The sequence below is a fragment of the Galeopterus variegatus genome, unplaced genomic scaffold, assembly GCF_000696425.1.
Source record: "Galeopterus variegatus unplaced genomic scaffold, G_variegatus-3.0.2 Scaffold2171, whole genome shotgun sequence".
Classification (NCBI taxonomy): domain Eukaryota; kingdom Metazoa; phylum Chordata; class Mammalia; order Dermoptera; family Cynocephalidae; genus Galeopterus; species Galeopterus variegatus.
In genome coordinates this window covers 35,188-49,850 of record NW_007728282.1, presented here as the reverse complement: position 1 = coordinate 49,850, position 14,663 = coordinate 35,188, and the positions used below count along the sequence as shown (strand labels likewise).

Here is a 14,663-nt window from a genome sequence, read left to right as displayed (position 1 = left end):
GCCTTTATGGAAAATGGTATGGAGTTTCCTCAAACAATTGCAGATAGATCTACCATATGACTAAGTTATCTTACTGCTGGGAATATACCAAAGGAATGGAAATCATCATGCCGAAGGGATACCTGTACTCCCATGTTAACTGCAGCACTATTTACAATAGCCAAGAGTTGGAACCAGCCTAAATGCCCATCACCAGATGAGTGGAAAAGGCAAACACGGTATATGTACTCAATGCAATACTACCCTGTTGTAAAAAAAGAATGAAATTCTACCATTCGCAGCAACGTGGATGGACTTAGAGATAACTAAGTGAAATAAGCCAGGCGCAGAACGAGAATACCGCATGTTCTCAATTGTATGTGGGAGCTAATAAAAATAAATAAATAAAAATATGAACAAACAAGAAAAAAGAAAGACACAACAATCACAGTAATTCCTTGAACTTGTTAGGACAAGTGAACAGATATGACGTTTATGGGGGAGGGGGCGGAAAGGAGGAATTGGTAAAGGGACACAAAAATCAACTACATTGTATATCGATAAATTTAAGAAAAAAATAAAATAAATAAATAAATAATAAAATAAAGTAAGAACAGGGACAATAAAAACAATACGCATTGGTTTTATTTGTTGTTGTGGAACTATCTTTCCATTTCTGAATTCCAGTAGCACTGAAAATCGTTGCTATATATTGCATCGTTTCGTTGTTGAAAGTACTGCTGGATGTTCACATCTGGTATAGAGAACAAGGTTGCCTAATTCTCTTTCCACACAGAACACATATTGAATCAGTCCCTGAGCAATACGCATGTGAATTCTATTGATGAGTTATGGCCAACCCCTATGGCTCTCATTCCCAAAGGCATTTTATACGACAAGGATTTTAATTCTCTATGATCCTTTCCAGGCTTTGGAGGTAGTTTTCACTTTTTCTTGACATTGTTTCTCATTGACAAAAACTTCCCAAATCTGCCTTATTTGTATAATGCCACTGTTTGTTTTCAATTACATTGTTCTCTTCCAGCTTGATTTTAGTCTTCTTACCTGGACCACTCAAACACCTCCTCGCTACAGGGGAACGTTCCTCAGACATAGGTCTGCCTACCCACTTCCCTATTTGAAATGCAAAAAAGAAATGAAGGCTAAAGATTGATTAATATCTTCCTAATCGTTGAGTTGATTTACGGGCTGACCAGGAACTTTGTCCTCACTTCTACTGAACCTGCTAACAGTTTCTAAGATGGGAGACCCTCTCCCTAATGCTATCATGAAAACATACTGATAACACTATGATCTGCAAGCACAAATGCAATTGTCCTTCCTTCCATGTCTTATTCCATCTGTTCCTCCTTCCTTCCTTCCTTTTTTCCTCTCCTGCCTGCACATCCCCAACATCATTTTTCTGGCTCACCAAAACACAAAAAGTTGGCATACCCGGTATATGTCTCTTTACACCTGGACTAAAGGTCAAAGTTGTTCATTTTGGGCCAAAAGGAAGGAAGGAAGCATCAAAGTACCAGCCACTTCCATCTGGGCAAAGGTGTGGACCGTAAGTAGCACTGAGCTGCTGTGTGCAGGCATAGAAAGGACGAACTTGCACCAGACGAGAGCAGCAAAGCATGTCCTGATGCAACCGATGCAACGTAGTCCTCTCTCAGCAGCACTGTGTTGTGATAGACGTGTCACAAGATGTTCCTGTTACCAAACTCCTGCCACTCTAAGTGCTTGAAGGGAACCACAGTGCTATGCAACAGCATCCCTCAAGTTCTGAGAGTCACTGAGTGTGTGCTCTGGAGAAGAGAGTTAAATATGCAGGTAACACCGTGAGGACAGATGTCATTTATCCCACGTGCTTTTCTTACTGGTGCTACTTTGGTTCATTCTCCTGCCCTGACTACTGAAACCACCTCCTGAGAATCAGGGAATCTTCCTCAATGCTGGAATGACCTATGCCACTACCCAACTTAAAATAAACAAATAACTAGCAACGACTACGTGAGCCCTTGCCATCCATTGGAAAATATCTAAATCACTACAGTCTTCCCCCGTTTTCTTGTTAAACCACCCACCACTGAAATGTCATCACCTAAACTACTCATATTTGAAAGCGTACCATGCATTTCACATTAGATGAAGTTCTGAATAACTTCCTTGAAGATCGAGTCACTCCAGTGACCTTCTGAATGAATTAAGAAGACTCACTTCATGAATATGCCCAAGAATTATTTCAGTTATGCCTCAGAGGGACTGGAGACACAAAAATAGCTTCTGCCTGGATAAGGTCCAGATTCTTCAGACTGACATTCAGTGCCCTGGCTACCTACGTGAAATCTGCACCTGAAGCTTGTCACTCCAGTAGGATCGGAGCTGTCCTTCCAAGCTCAAGGACTTGTCTCTTCCGCATTTGTTCCACCTACTTTAGTGCTTTGATGAAAGCTCAAAGCACCCTAAACAGACCATAAATGTCTCTGGATACTTATTATTCCCTACTATACAGGCTATTTTACATATTCCCATCTATGTGCTCCAAATGAAGAGTGTGAACTACAGGCTCTATGCCAAGGGATTAAAAAAGATAGACTTATGTCATTAAAAATCACTTAATAACAGAGGGAGAACACTGTGGTATTTTCGATGCTCTCTCAGTCCTTAATGATGTCTTGGTAAAAGTACCAATCTGTTGCCAGCAGTTTTTTATCGCCTCGTGACACAAATTAATTCCCTTTATCTTTCAATCTCCATTTTTCGCTCCCCTTCCTTCCTTCCTTCCTTCCTTCCTTCCTTCCTTCCTTCCTTCCTTCCTTCCTTCCTTCCTTCCTCCCTCCCTCCCTCCCTCCCTCCCTCCTTCCTTCCTTCCAAGGATACTGTATTTAGATATAAAGTAAATATGTTTGGGTGCTAATGTGGTGAAGAAGGAACAGGCATGGCTTGGGTTTGGAAACCCTCGTATAAGACTTTACACTTCAAAAGAATGAAAAAGGTTGGCAAGGTTAGAGAATGCGTGTCTTAGTTTCATCACAAAATTGGGCATGGTTCTGCCTTCACCAAGTATTATGGACCAAACTGTGTCTCCCCCAAATTACGGTACGCTGAAGTTCTAACCCCAGTATCTCAGGATGAGACCTTATGTGGAAATAGGGCCATTGCAGATGTATTTGGTCAACAAGCTAAGACAAGATCATGCGACAGGAGGGTGGGCTCCTAATCCGATATGATAGATGCCCCTGTAAGGAGATGGCCTTGTAAAGACAGAGGAGATGCACAGATGATGGCGATATGATGACAGAGGCAGTCTGCAGTGACACAGCTGCAAGCCGAGGGACACCAAAGATGTCCAGCATACCACCAGGAGCTAAGAAGAAACACAGAGAAATCACCCTGCAGGTGTCTGAGGGAGCTCAGCCCTGTCTGCACCTTCAGGTGGGACTTCCAGCCTCCTGAACTGTAAGATAATACATTTATTTTTAAGCCACAGAGTTTCTGATACTCTGTTAAGCAGCCATATGAAACTAATAAACAAGGTTTACCTAAAAACACTTGTTGGCTTGACTGCAATCATTACCTCATGGAAGAAAGAACCTATTGATGATACACAAGCACCTTCATCTGTTGTTTGTACCTCTTCAATCCCCAGTGCACTCAGCGTTGCTTTTCTCAGACCCAGTTTATAAAGTCTGACTGTTCAAATTTGGTGTCCTTACCACACATTTTCAACTCGATAAACATGTTATTGCAAAATCCACAGGGCGTTCTTAAGCCGTTCCCCACCAAAAAAAACACAAAAAAACTTGGAATCATTGTAAAGATTAATACCTGCTATACCCCTGCAAGGTAAATGCAGGACCTGGAACTATTTCCCCCTCCAGGTGCAAACCAGATTCCCCGTCCCCCTGGGAGACTACCCCTGGACAAGGTAGTTTACCCAAGGAATGGCACATCTCCTTTAAGACAAATGGAAGACACTGGGATGCAGGTGCCCTGAGTAAGTTAATTAGCATGTGAATGTAGTTAGAACACTGATGTTAGCTACCTTGGTGCCAAGAGGGGATAACTTATCTACTCCTCCAGATCTCCTGCAAAGTCTGAGTCAGGTGAGGGTCTACCCATAAGCGTGCAAATGATTTACAACTCTCCTTTGATCTATTCACCATGTAACTGTTGTATGTACCCCATGGCTAACTGGCTGTCATCAGCACCTCCCGTAAGTCTAATAAACCGATGTCTCTAACTGTTCGCCAGGGTGAGTCCTTTGGAATAGGCGAACACTATGCAAATGCCCTTTCAGATTTGGGGCTCCCACGATCCAACCCCGTAAGCACGGACAACTTTGCATCCCCAGATCCTCTTCACCATTCCGCACACAGCTCCCACACTGCAGTGCAACTGCACTCGGGGACCTAACTCTGACATTTGGCATTGCATGGGAAGATTGACCATCCCACGGTGCCATGAGCATCTTCATTTTTAATTCAGTGTAAGAGGCTCAAGTTTAACCAAGGCAAACGAAGGTAGAACACAAGGACACCTCATTAATTTCCACAATTATGTTTTTACACAAGAGAAAATGAAAAGATGCCATATTTGTAGTGACTTAAGATATTGGAGAGCCTTTTTTCTTATTGTTTGCAGAAAAATCTGCTCAGTGCAATATCGGTAGACTCTGTTGTAAGTGTACTTTTTGTGTATTTTATACTTTCTACCACATTTAGGCCAATAAACGAACTATATATATTACAGATTATATCAAATTCTATAATCTATATACTTAAATATAGATCAATATATTAATCTCTATATTAACATATTAGTTATATTATCAAGATTATATAATCTATAACTTAAATATAGATCAACGTATTAATCTATATATTAATATATTATTTACAATATCAAGATTATATAATCTATATACTTAAATGTAGATCAATGTATTAATCTATATATTAATATATTATTTATAATATCAAGATTATATAATCTATATACTTAAATGTAGATCAACGTATTAATCTATATATCAATATATTATTTACAATATCAAGATTATATAATCTATATACTTAAATGTAGATCAACATATTAATCTATATTAATATATTATTTACATATCAATATTATATATATATTAATTACATTAATATATTAATTTATATACTAATATGATATTTATATATTAATATTATATATACTATATACATAATCTATATACCTAAATATATACTATATACATAATGTATATACTTAAATATTGATTATGGATATACCTAAATATATACTATATACATAATGTATATACTTAAATATATACTATATACATAATATACATACCTAAATATATACTATAGATTATTTATATACCTAAATATACACCATATATTTAATCTATATACTTAAATATAGATTATGTATACTACTATATATAATATTAATACATAAATAATATATTCAAACATTTTCTGCACAAATCCTTTTATTATAAATGCATTATATGTTAGTATACATAATATATATTTGTATAATATATAATAAATACATATTTATATATGTATGAGTGAATGAACTATGTATATTATAGATTATATCAAGATATATAATCTATATAAATATGCAGTTCATATATTAGTATATAATTAATATATATATTAATATATAGGTTATTTAAAACGCATGTATTATAAATATATTACATATCTATATATTTCAATAATATACACTAAATACATATTTATATATGTATAGATTATATATTCGAATATACTATAATATGTCATTAGATGTAAGTAGTGTATATAAATATATACTGACATATAATCTATATTTTATATAGATTATGACATATATATAATTATACAAAATATAAATATGTATATAATCTATATATTAGTATATGTGACATATCTAAAAATATAAATAAATATATATTTACATTTAGTATGAGATTTATTTCATTCCTGTGCTTATGCAGTAAACACAATTTCCCATGTCCTCCATGTGTTTCAATCACCTTATTATTTATCAAATGAGACAAGGTCATAATTAGACTTGAAACCCTGTGATCTGCTTTCCACAGAACAACCAGATATGTGCAAATCCTGTACCAGCAGGTAGGAACTCGAGGACGTCCAATATGCATGTAGCACTCTAGTAAAAATCTGGTTTGACAGAAAATATTTTAGGGGGAAAGAAAAAAATGGGTTTCCATTGATTTGGGGGAAGGTATGACTGTTTTGTTGCTCTGTGTGTAGGTGTGTGCACCTCTGTAACACGGTCCATTCAATCATAGAAACCACACAACCCAGGAAGAGGGGCATGACTGATGTAAAGGACAACATACCCAGTTTTGGCAAAATTGGTCCAGTAGGTCATGACCACAGCGCTGAGCATCACGTCATTCTTGGAGAAGTTGCAGCTGAATAGCTCAGTAGGGCCAATCATGGGTATGCCAAAGACGTAGGGGACTTCATCACCATGGGCTGAGTCTGCCCAGCTGGGCTTCATCTCACTCTGGCAGTGGTGGTAGAATGCATAGAAATAGGTGGGCGAGCCATACTGGGCATGCAGGTCTGCTGTGGCCACCGCGGGGGCCACCCACTGGTGGTCAGTGAACAGTGCCACCAGGGTCTTCCGTCGTGTTTCTGGGTTCTCCTTGTCTGCCCAGTCTGTGTACATGAACTTGATGGTCTCCCTCAAGGTGTCTTTCCCTTCTGGATAGCCGTAAAGGTTGTCCACAAAGTTGGACACGGAGAAGTCGAAGTCATTGGGTGTCACACCATCTTCGTTGTCCACAATGCCATCCACAAACTTTAAGCCTTCCCCCTGGTTGACACCCAGCATGATGTCATAATTCAGGAACTCGCCCTGCTCCATGAGGATCTGGGGGTCATCTGGAATGACGTCACCATCAATCACAGGGCCGAAAGCAATGTGGTAGGTGGCCGGGGTGATGGTCTGCTGAATGAGCTCTTTGTGGTTCTTATTTCGAAGGCATTCAACCATGTCGGTGGTATCCAGCATGTTGCAGCCGACTTTATCTGCCAATATCCGAGTGTACTTGGCAGGCTGGTAGTTCACGGCCCAGCTGGACAGGGCGGTCCCACTCTGGATGATGGCTTTCTGGAACAAGCCTGCAGGTGCAAAATTGTGGACATGCAAATGAAAGCCCGCAAGACAGAAAAGCAGCTTTTACTAAGGAAAGAAGGCTCGGATTGTCTCTCAGGCATGTGAATTTCTGGGGAAAGTAGCATTCAGCCTCTATCAGGGTCTCTTTTACACATTTTCATTTCAATTTTCTTTCCCTTTCCCTCTCCCCCTAGAGATTAATTTTATAGAGGGTCATTCTAAACACACACACACACACACACACACACACACACACACACACACACAGGAGTTTAAGAAAATGAATCTACATTGACACTTTCCCTGCAACAGTAAAAAGCAAACAAAACAACCATGCAATTTCTTTATCCTTCCACAATTTAGAGTAGTTTTTGTTTTCTTGCTTCCAGATGCTTTCAGATCCACTGTGTGCCCTATTTTCTAAAAACATGATTTGCACTCATAAGAGGTCAAAGGTCTTCTGGTCTCACAGGTGAAACCAGGTACAGTTTCGGTAAGGGAAGGAAAAATCAACATGAGTCAATTTGGAGCTAATAATGGGATGTGTTGATATTTCTCTTCTGAGTCTAATTAATCTAATATTCAGATTTTTACAATTAAAATAATTCAATTAGCTATTCCTAAAAATATCCTCAATTGGGTACCCAATTAACAGATATTTTCCAAAAAACTATAAATAAATCACTAATTGCAAAATTACATCCTTAGGAAACCAGTTTTGCATATTTTATTCCACCACATTTCAAAAATGCCCCATTTGGTGAGAAACCTAAAAAAGCTTCAGAAAAATTATGTGTAGCTTAAATTTTTCCATTAGATCAGGCTACCGTATGGATGTCCAGAAGTATAACACCTGTTTTTAACCATGACAGGACAAGAGACGTTGGGCTGTAAAATCACAGCATTCTCTTTACGATCTCTTCCTGCTGTACCCATAAATTCCAGCATGAGTCTAGCGCTGGAAAAGAAAGCATTCCTCTGTGGGTCCAGAAGTTCGTGCCCTGTCGATTTCTAAGGTCGTGTAAGCAATCAAATTTGAGGAAAATATGATTGTAATCAGAAAGATACAATCTTAAAGATTGGAGGATTGCCCAGAGATGGCACACAAGACTGAAACTTTAAACCAATCTGGCTTTTCCCAAGATGTCATCAAATCTATCTGGGGACCAATTCCATCCAAAATGTGCAAGTATTGATTTAAGTGTTTGGCTCTAAAGATCGATGTTTTAAAGCACCTGAAAAACAATGTCAGTATTTGATTTATCAAGGACATGCATAAGTTAAAACAATTAGAATTAGAAAAATACTGTCATTTTTTAAGCTGTTCATTCTTTGCTGCGATAATTATACTGTAATGAACATCTTCATAAAAATATCTTTTTCCATGTGCATTTTGATTTCATTAGACTAGATAACTAGAAAAGTATTTCCTAAGGCAAACAGTCTGGGTATTTTATTTTAATTTTTTTATAGTTCTTGATTATGTGGCCGTGTCGTTTTGAAAAGCTGTCTTGCAGAAATGGCCAGTGAAAAGACTTTGTTGCAGGGAATAATCATTTACAGTCTGTTGGATTAAGTAATTAACACCCTTCCTCCAATTAGTTTAACTTACATGTGTTTGATTATTACTGAAGTTGGTCCTGACTGCTTTCTAAATCAAAAACTGTAATGATATCAGTTGAGAAAAGTGAGAATCTAGATATTTTCTAAAGTGCCCTAGGAATCTATATGACAAGTGATCTATTGGGTTATTCACTTTTTTTAAAATAAAGAGCCAATACCAATATGAGACTTTCCTTCCACCTCTCATTAGCTGTTACAAAATCAAGAAACAAGGAATTCTGATTTCAGAGGGCCTAAAAATCGTCATCGATTGAGAGTTCTACGCATACATAGATTTGCCAACTTGTGCACAACAGTACAGAAGGTGAAGAAAGAAATGCAATACTATCAAAAAATATATACTATTTTTAAGTGTATTTATGGATCCTGCATATCTTTTAAAGAAAGATATTCTGAGAATACTTAAAAATAATAATTCCGTTAACATGTCCAGTAACTCTGGTGAAACTGTATAAATCAGTATGATGCAATTCTTAAGCTAACTGATGAAACAGAGCAAAATATACCACTACTGTGATCACTGGGATCTTTATTATAAACACCCATTTGCATGTAGCCCAGTAACCCAGGGCTGGGTCTACTTTGCAGATTTTCCTGCTTTTTCCATTGAGTTCAGATCTGAGAAGTTACTACTCTGCTTCCAGAACCAATTGTGGTCAATATCTACAGACTTCTCTTTCAAATCTCTCGTCTAATGTTGTGTGGAGCTTCCCACCAATGCACAGCAGGGCATTGCCTTGAATGAGCTTTTGGGGAAAAACGTCAGGCTCTGCTGCAGGGCTGAGGGGTGTGGAAGGTATGTTGAATGCCACTTTCACATCTAGGTCAAGATATCATTTTATGCATGTGTTTTTGCTGTTCCTCTGCTTTCTGACTTGCCATGAGCAGTTTTCCTTGGCTATGAGCAGGGCCCTGCTGGGGGCTGGGGTGTCGGGGGTTTGAGTACCCACTGGAACAGGCATAGGGAAGACAACCTGTGGACACTTCCAAGATCCTCACACTGACTCTATCTAGCAAGCCCCTCAGTTTATTCTGCATTTAGCTTCCAGTTGAGTCCTTTGCTAAAAGTTGTATTTGCAGATAAGAGAGAGTAAGACAGTATCTATTGCTACATGTATGTGACAAACATGTTCTTAACATTACCAGAAGATTTTAAAAATTGACGTGAATTAGAAAAGTGACTTTTAAAAACATACTGATCAAAGCCATATTGACGATGAGATCTATACCTGTGCATCCATTTTCCACCTACAGCTTCCCTTTCGTATGACTTCTGCAGAGTTTAAACTAGAAGTTAATAAAGTTTAACGTGGACCAGATAAAGCCAGAATAGCAAAAGAAACTCAAGTGCTGGGATTTTGAAAAGGAATTATTTTGTTGCAATCGTTGTAACCGACATCTAATTATCATACATTTAAATTAGGGAAACTTTTGAATGTGTTTGCCACAAAGAAATGATAAATGCATGAGGTGATGGATACTTTAACTACCCTGAGGCGATCATTATACATTGTATGTATGCATCAACACATCAGATTGTACCCCATAAGCATTTACAATTACAGTGTGTCTATTAAAATAAATACAATAATAATAATGATAGCATAAATAATTAACTAAATTAGGGGAAAATATTGCTAATATTGTAAAGCTGAGTTAAAAGAAGAAAAGATGGATACATGCAATTCTGGGGATATTTTGTTCAGATTGCCAGAGACACATAGGTATGAGCTCTGTGCATGTTCATTTCCTGGTCCTGGGAACTGCCCATCTGCCAGGGGGACACCTGTATTACCTTCTGAATAGTGTGATAAAGTCAACAGACTGACACAGGAGGCTCCGGCCCCCGAGCCAAAGATGGTCACTCGCTTGGGATCTCCACCAAAGGCTCCAACATTCTCCTCGATCCACCGTAAAGCTTGGATCTGATCCAGCAGACCATAGTTGCCCTTGGCTGCCTGGTCACCGGTGCTTAAAAATCCTACAAGAGAACACAGGATATTTTTTGGTTGGCAACTGCAAGAAGCACATAAGCATTTCCATTATCTGAGAAGATATCTCATGATATACCCTGTTCATTCTTTCTCTGCCCACCTGCCTCAAAGTTATAAGAAACACTGGAAAACATTTTTCATGGTGGAAAAATAATAATGGTTTTGTTTCTGTGGACATTACAATAAAGTGTTTCATCTATGGGTATTTGTGTGGCTAATATAGAAGGTAAAATTAATCTAGAATACTTATAACATAGAGCAATACCAGAAGGTTTTATAAATTTTACTAGGTTTGATGTATCATTTCTGTGCACATTTTTGTTTTCATTGGAAAAATGAAACAGGATCCTACAAGAAATTTTTCAGGGAAAAATTATATATGTGTATGTGAGGGTGAGTGTGTTAGGGGGTGGGAGTCTATATATAAAACAATGAGAAGTGGAGGTCAGTTTTGCTTATTGAGTTAGTCATTACTATTTAAATTTAACTACATTTAATCTTTAAGATTCAAAATAAGTGATGGACATCAGGAGATACCATTCTTAACTGGTTTAGTATGCACCTCTATTTTTTCAATATAGCAAAAACATTGCAGTTACATGCAAAAACATATATATTTTTTAACCTCAGCCAAAAGCCCATCCATTTCACTAAAACAATGAGAAGTGTAGGTCAGTTTTGCTTATTGAGTTAGTCATTACTATTTAAATTTAACTACATTTAATGTTTAAGATTCAAAATAAGTGATGGACATCAGGAGATACCATTCTTAACTGGTTTAGTATGCACCTCTATTTTTTCAATATAGCAAAAATATTGCAGTTACATGCAAAAACATATATATTTTTTAACCTCAGCCAAAAGCCCATCCATTTCAAATCTCCCCTATAGACTACCAAATACCATGAACTGATACTCTTTATTTTAAAAAGAAGGAAGTTTCTTCTGTAAGTTGAGGATCTAGATTTTAGTCAAGCCGTCAAATTCATAATCCCTCTGTAGAAGTTGCCAAGAAGGCAATTTTGGCATTTATCATAGCAAAGTGATCAGTTAATCCATCTCATTCTCTGTTCCTCCCACATTGCAAAATAGCTTGACCTGGAAAAACTCTTTTCCTTTGACGTTTCAAAGTCATTTAGTGCAAAGACATACACTCTCCTGCTCAGATTCAAAACCGTGAATATTTTCTAAAGCCTTCTGCAGCTTAATTGTGTTGCACAAACTTTAATTCAACTTCATGTCCAAATCTGTAGTGGATAAGCCTTCCAGAAAGGTCCTGAGAAAAAAAGAAGTTTTTTTTTTTTTTTTTTTTAAAGCTTTACCATTTTTACATTCTTATTTGAGTCTCCACCAAATACTCAACTATGATATTTGCTCTTTTTCGTATGGCTTCATTTTTTCCAAGAGTCATGCCCTTCACTCATTTCAAAGAATGCTTATTAATTCATTATGGCCACGTGCAGCCCTGTTTATATGAAGACAGACTGATGGGGGCCCTAAAATAACATAAATCATAACCAACTCCTTCAAAGCACAGCCCTCACCGAAGCTGATAGCATTGCAAAAAGCTACCACATTCCAGCTTCAAAAACTTGACATATAAAAGGTTGAGGATGAGACCGCATACTAATTGAACTAACAAGCCATCCTTCCACAGCTTTCCTGAGCACCTGTGAAAAATGAACTCTCTGAGCCAGAAGGGAGATCAGAAATAAATAGCCTGCCTCCAAAGAAAGCCGCAGGATAGCTTTTTGTTCTAAAATGACAATAGAAATCCCAAGCTTGAATCCGGACGTGCCATCTACTGTACCTACAAATAGGGGCCACATGACAACTGCATGGCTGTACATGTTAGACACACCCACAAATCCTACCCTCTCTAAAACTCAGAGGGATTTGATGTGAGATTAGCTATGATTAGTGGAAATGTTCAGACGTTACCCAACCCCCACTTATTTAATTAGCAGTTACTAATTAGCGTTTCATGCCAAAAATGTTCTGCAACACCTGCATTCATCGCTAAACCTTTTTCACAGTTGCTTGTGAAAGTAAATTGCACTTGGCTTGGGAGAAAAGCCCCTTTCATGCATTGTATGGATGGAAATGGCTCGTAATGCCAGTTTAGGTGCCCATAATAACCATAAGACAATCCTCTCTTCCCCCATTAAAAGAAGAGGTGATTAATTTCTAAGCCTCCAGTAATTTCTGGGAGAACTATTCTGTTTTAATACAGCTTTTCTTCAACCACATCTCCCTCTCTTAATTTGCACAGTGTGACCTGTTTGCTTATTTTGTGTCTGCAAGTACCATGAACATTTATTTGCAACGCATGGTGAATCACTGGCCTTTATTAAACCAGAACCCCTCCCTCCCTAGCAAAACGTGACTGCTGTACTCTGTCCAATAGGAGGCTGGTGAATATTCCCTTCCTGCGAGAATCAGTTGTGGCAGCATCCCGTTGGGTGGTTTGATCTTTGCAATTCTGAATTCCTTCCAAATGTCCTACCAGGGAAACAGTGATCCATGCATTTCTGAATTTTAACAAGTGAATGTGGTGTGTTTCAAAGCTGGTGTTCCCATAGTCTCTGCCTTGCAATCTTTATTTACTTCAAAATCTAGGGTTTTTTTTTTTTTTTTCGTTTTTAATTTAAGCTATCCCCAATGCGGATTTTCTCTTTAAGGTACAGAATGAAGGCAAACAACTTCATTTTCTTGATGAGAATACATTCCTTTCCTTTCCTGAATGCCAAACTGTGGCATTTTCTCTAAACGAGATTTAAGGTGCATGTGTAGATTGACTAGCATTGAAGTCTGTGAACCCACAAAGATAGGATAGGGGTAAGAGTGACCTGTTTTCCTAAGGCACATGATTTGTGACAATTTGGTCTGAGTGTTAAACTGTCTTCCCCTTTCATTTGCTGGTACATGGCCAGGATTCCCAGTCAGTCAGATGGTTGAGAGGAACAGGCACCACCAGTATAGGTCTTTGATGTGATAAAGCCAGAGTAGGGAAAGGAAGGAATTTTCCTGGCAAAGTCATCCTTTTATCTGCAAATAAAGTGGTCTTGAAAATTCCAGGTGTGATTTTTTTTTCTGTTGTTCCAGGTTTTGTATACACCAGGAACCCTGTAGATCTAAATCACTAGCTTTTTTCCCTTCTGATTGCAGAAAGCAACATGACGGTAGCTGATCAATTTGGAAACATCCATCCATGCTAGCAAAAGTCGGTTCCCTGGGAGATCACTTAACTTTAAATATATGTTCTGGATGAATTAATGGAAGATTGTCTAAAACCAGAGATTTTAAACAAATGGCTTCTTTCATTGATGGGTACCTTCAGCTCCAAACCATCTAAGCATTTCAGCTGATGAAATATTTGGCTTTTGAGATTTACTGAAATGAAGCTGGTAAAACAGTAACCATGCCCTCCTCTCACAATTAAACAATGAAAGAAAGGTACAAAAGAGATCATTTGAATTAATACACGTTAATAGCTACATTGATGCCACGTTTTGTTCAGAGCCCTGGGAGAAATAACAAGAAAATCAGTGCAAGAGATATGCTCGGTTATTGTGTGGTTATTTTAAAATGTGTTTCATGGGAAAAGTACCTAAAAACAGAGATCACATTTATCCCACTGTTGAGTGAAGTGGATATTATGTAAAACGAGCATGTCTTATTTGGGCGAAATATTGCTGCTAGAAAAGTTTCAGATTTTTATTACAGGTAATAATCTAAATATTTCTTCTCTTTCTGAATTACACCATAGTTTTTAGAGAATAATTCCAGGTCCTTTGGCTATCCATGCACTGCAAGTCAGTAAAAAACCTACTGGGGTTAGATGTGGTTCCTCTTTTGTTGAAATATGACTTTTTTTTTTTTTGTCTTTTTTCGTGTCCGGCAACGGATCGCAACCCTCAGTGTCGC

At 37.8% G+C, this 14,663-nt stretch overlaps 1 protein-coding gene across 1 annotated transcript in view; it reads right to left on the bottom strand.

Annotated features, from left to right (window-relative positions):
* LOC103597040 (neuroligin-4, X-linked) overlaps window positions 1-10,724 on the bottom strand; it is a 17,956-nt gene extending 7,232 nt beyond the window's left edge. Inside the window, exons 1-2 of the mRNA XM_008580844.1 lie at window positions 10,538-10,724; window positions 6,335-7,124 (exon numbers count right to left, since the gene is read on the bottom strand). Of these exons, the coding sequence (XP_008579066.1) occupies window positions 6,335-7,014 (680 nt within the window). The 5' untranslated portion in view covers window positions 7,015-7,124; window positions 10,538-10,724. The remainder of the gene's footprint in view (window positions 1-6,334; window positions 7,125-10,537) is intronic.
* Window positions 10,725-14,663: the final 3,939 nt, after the last annotated feature.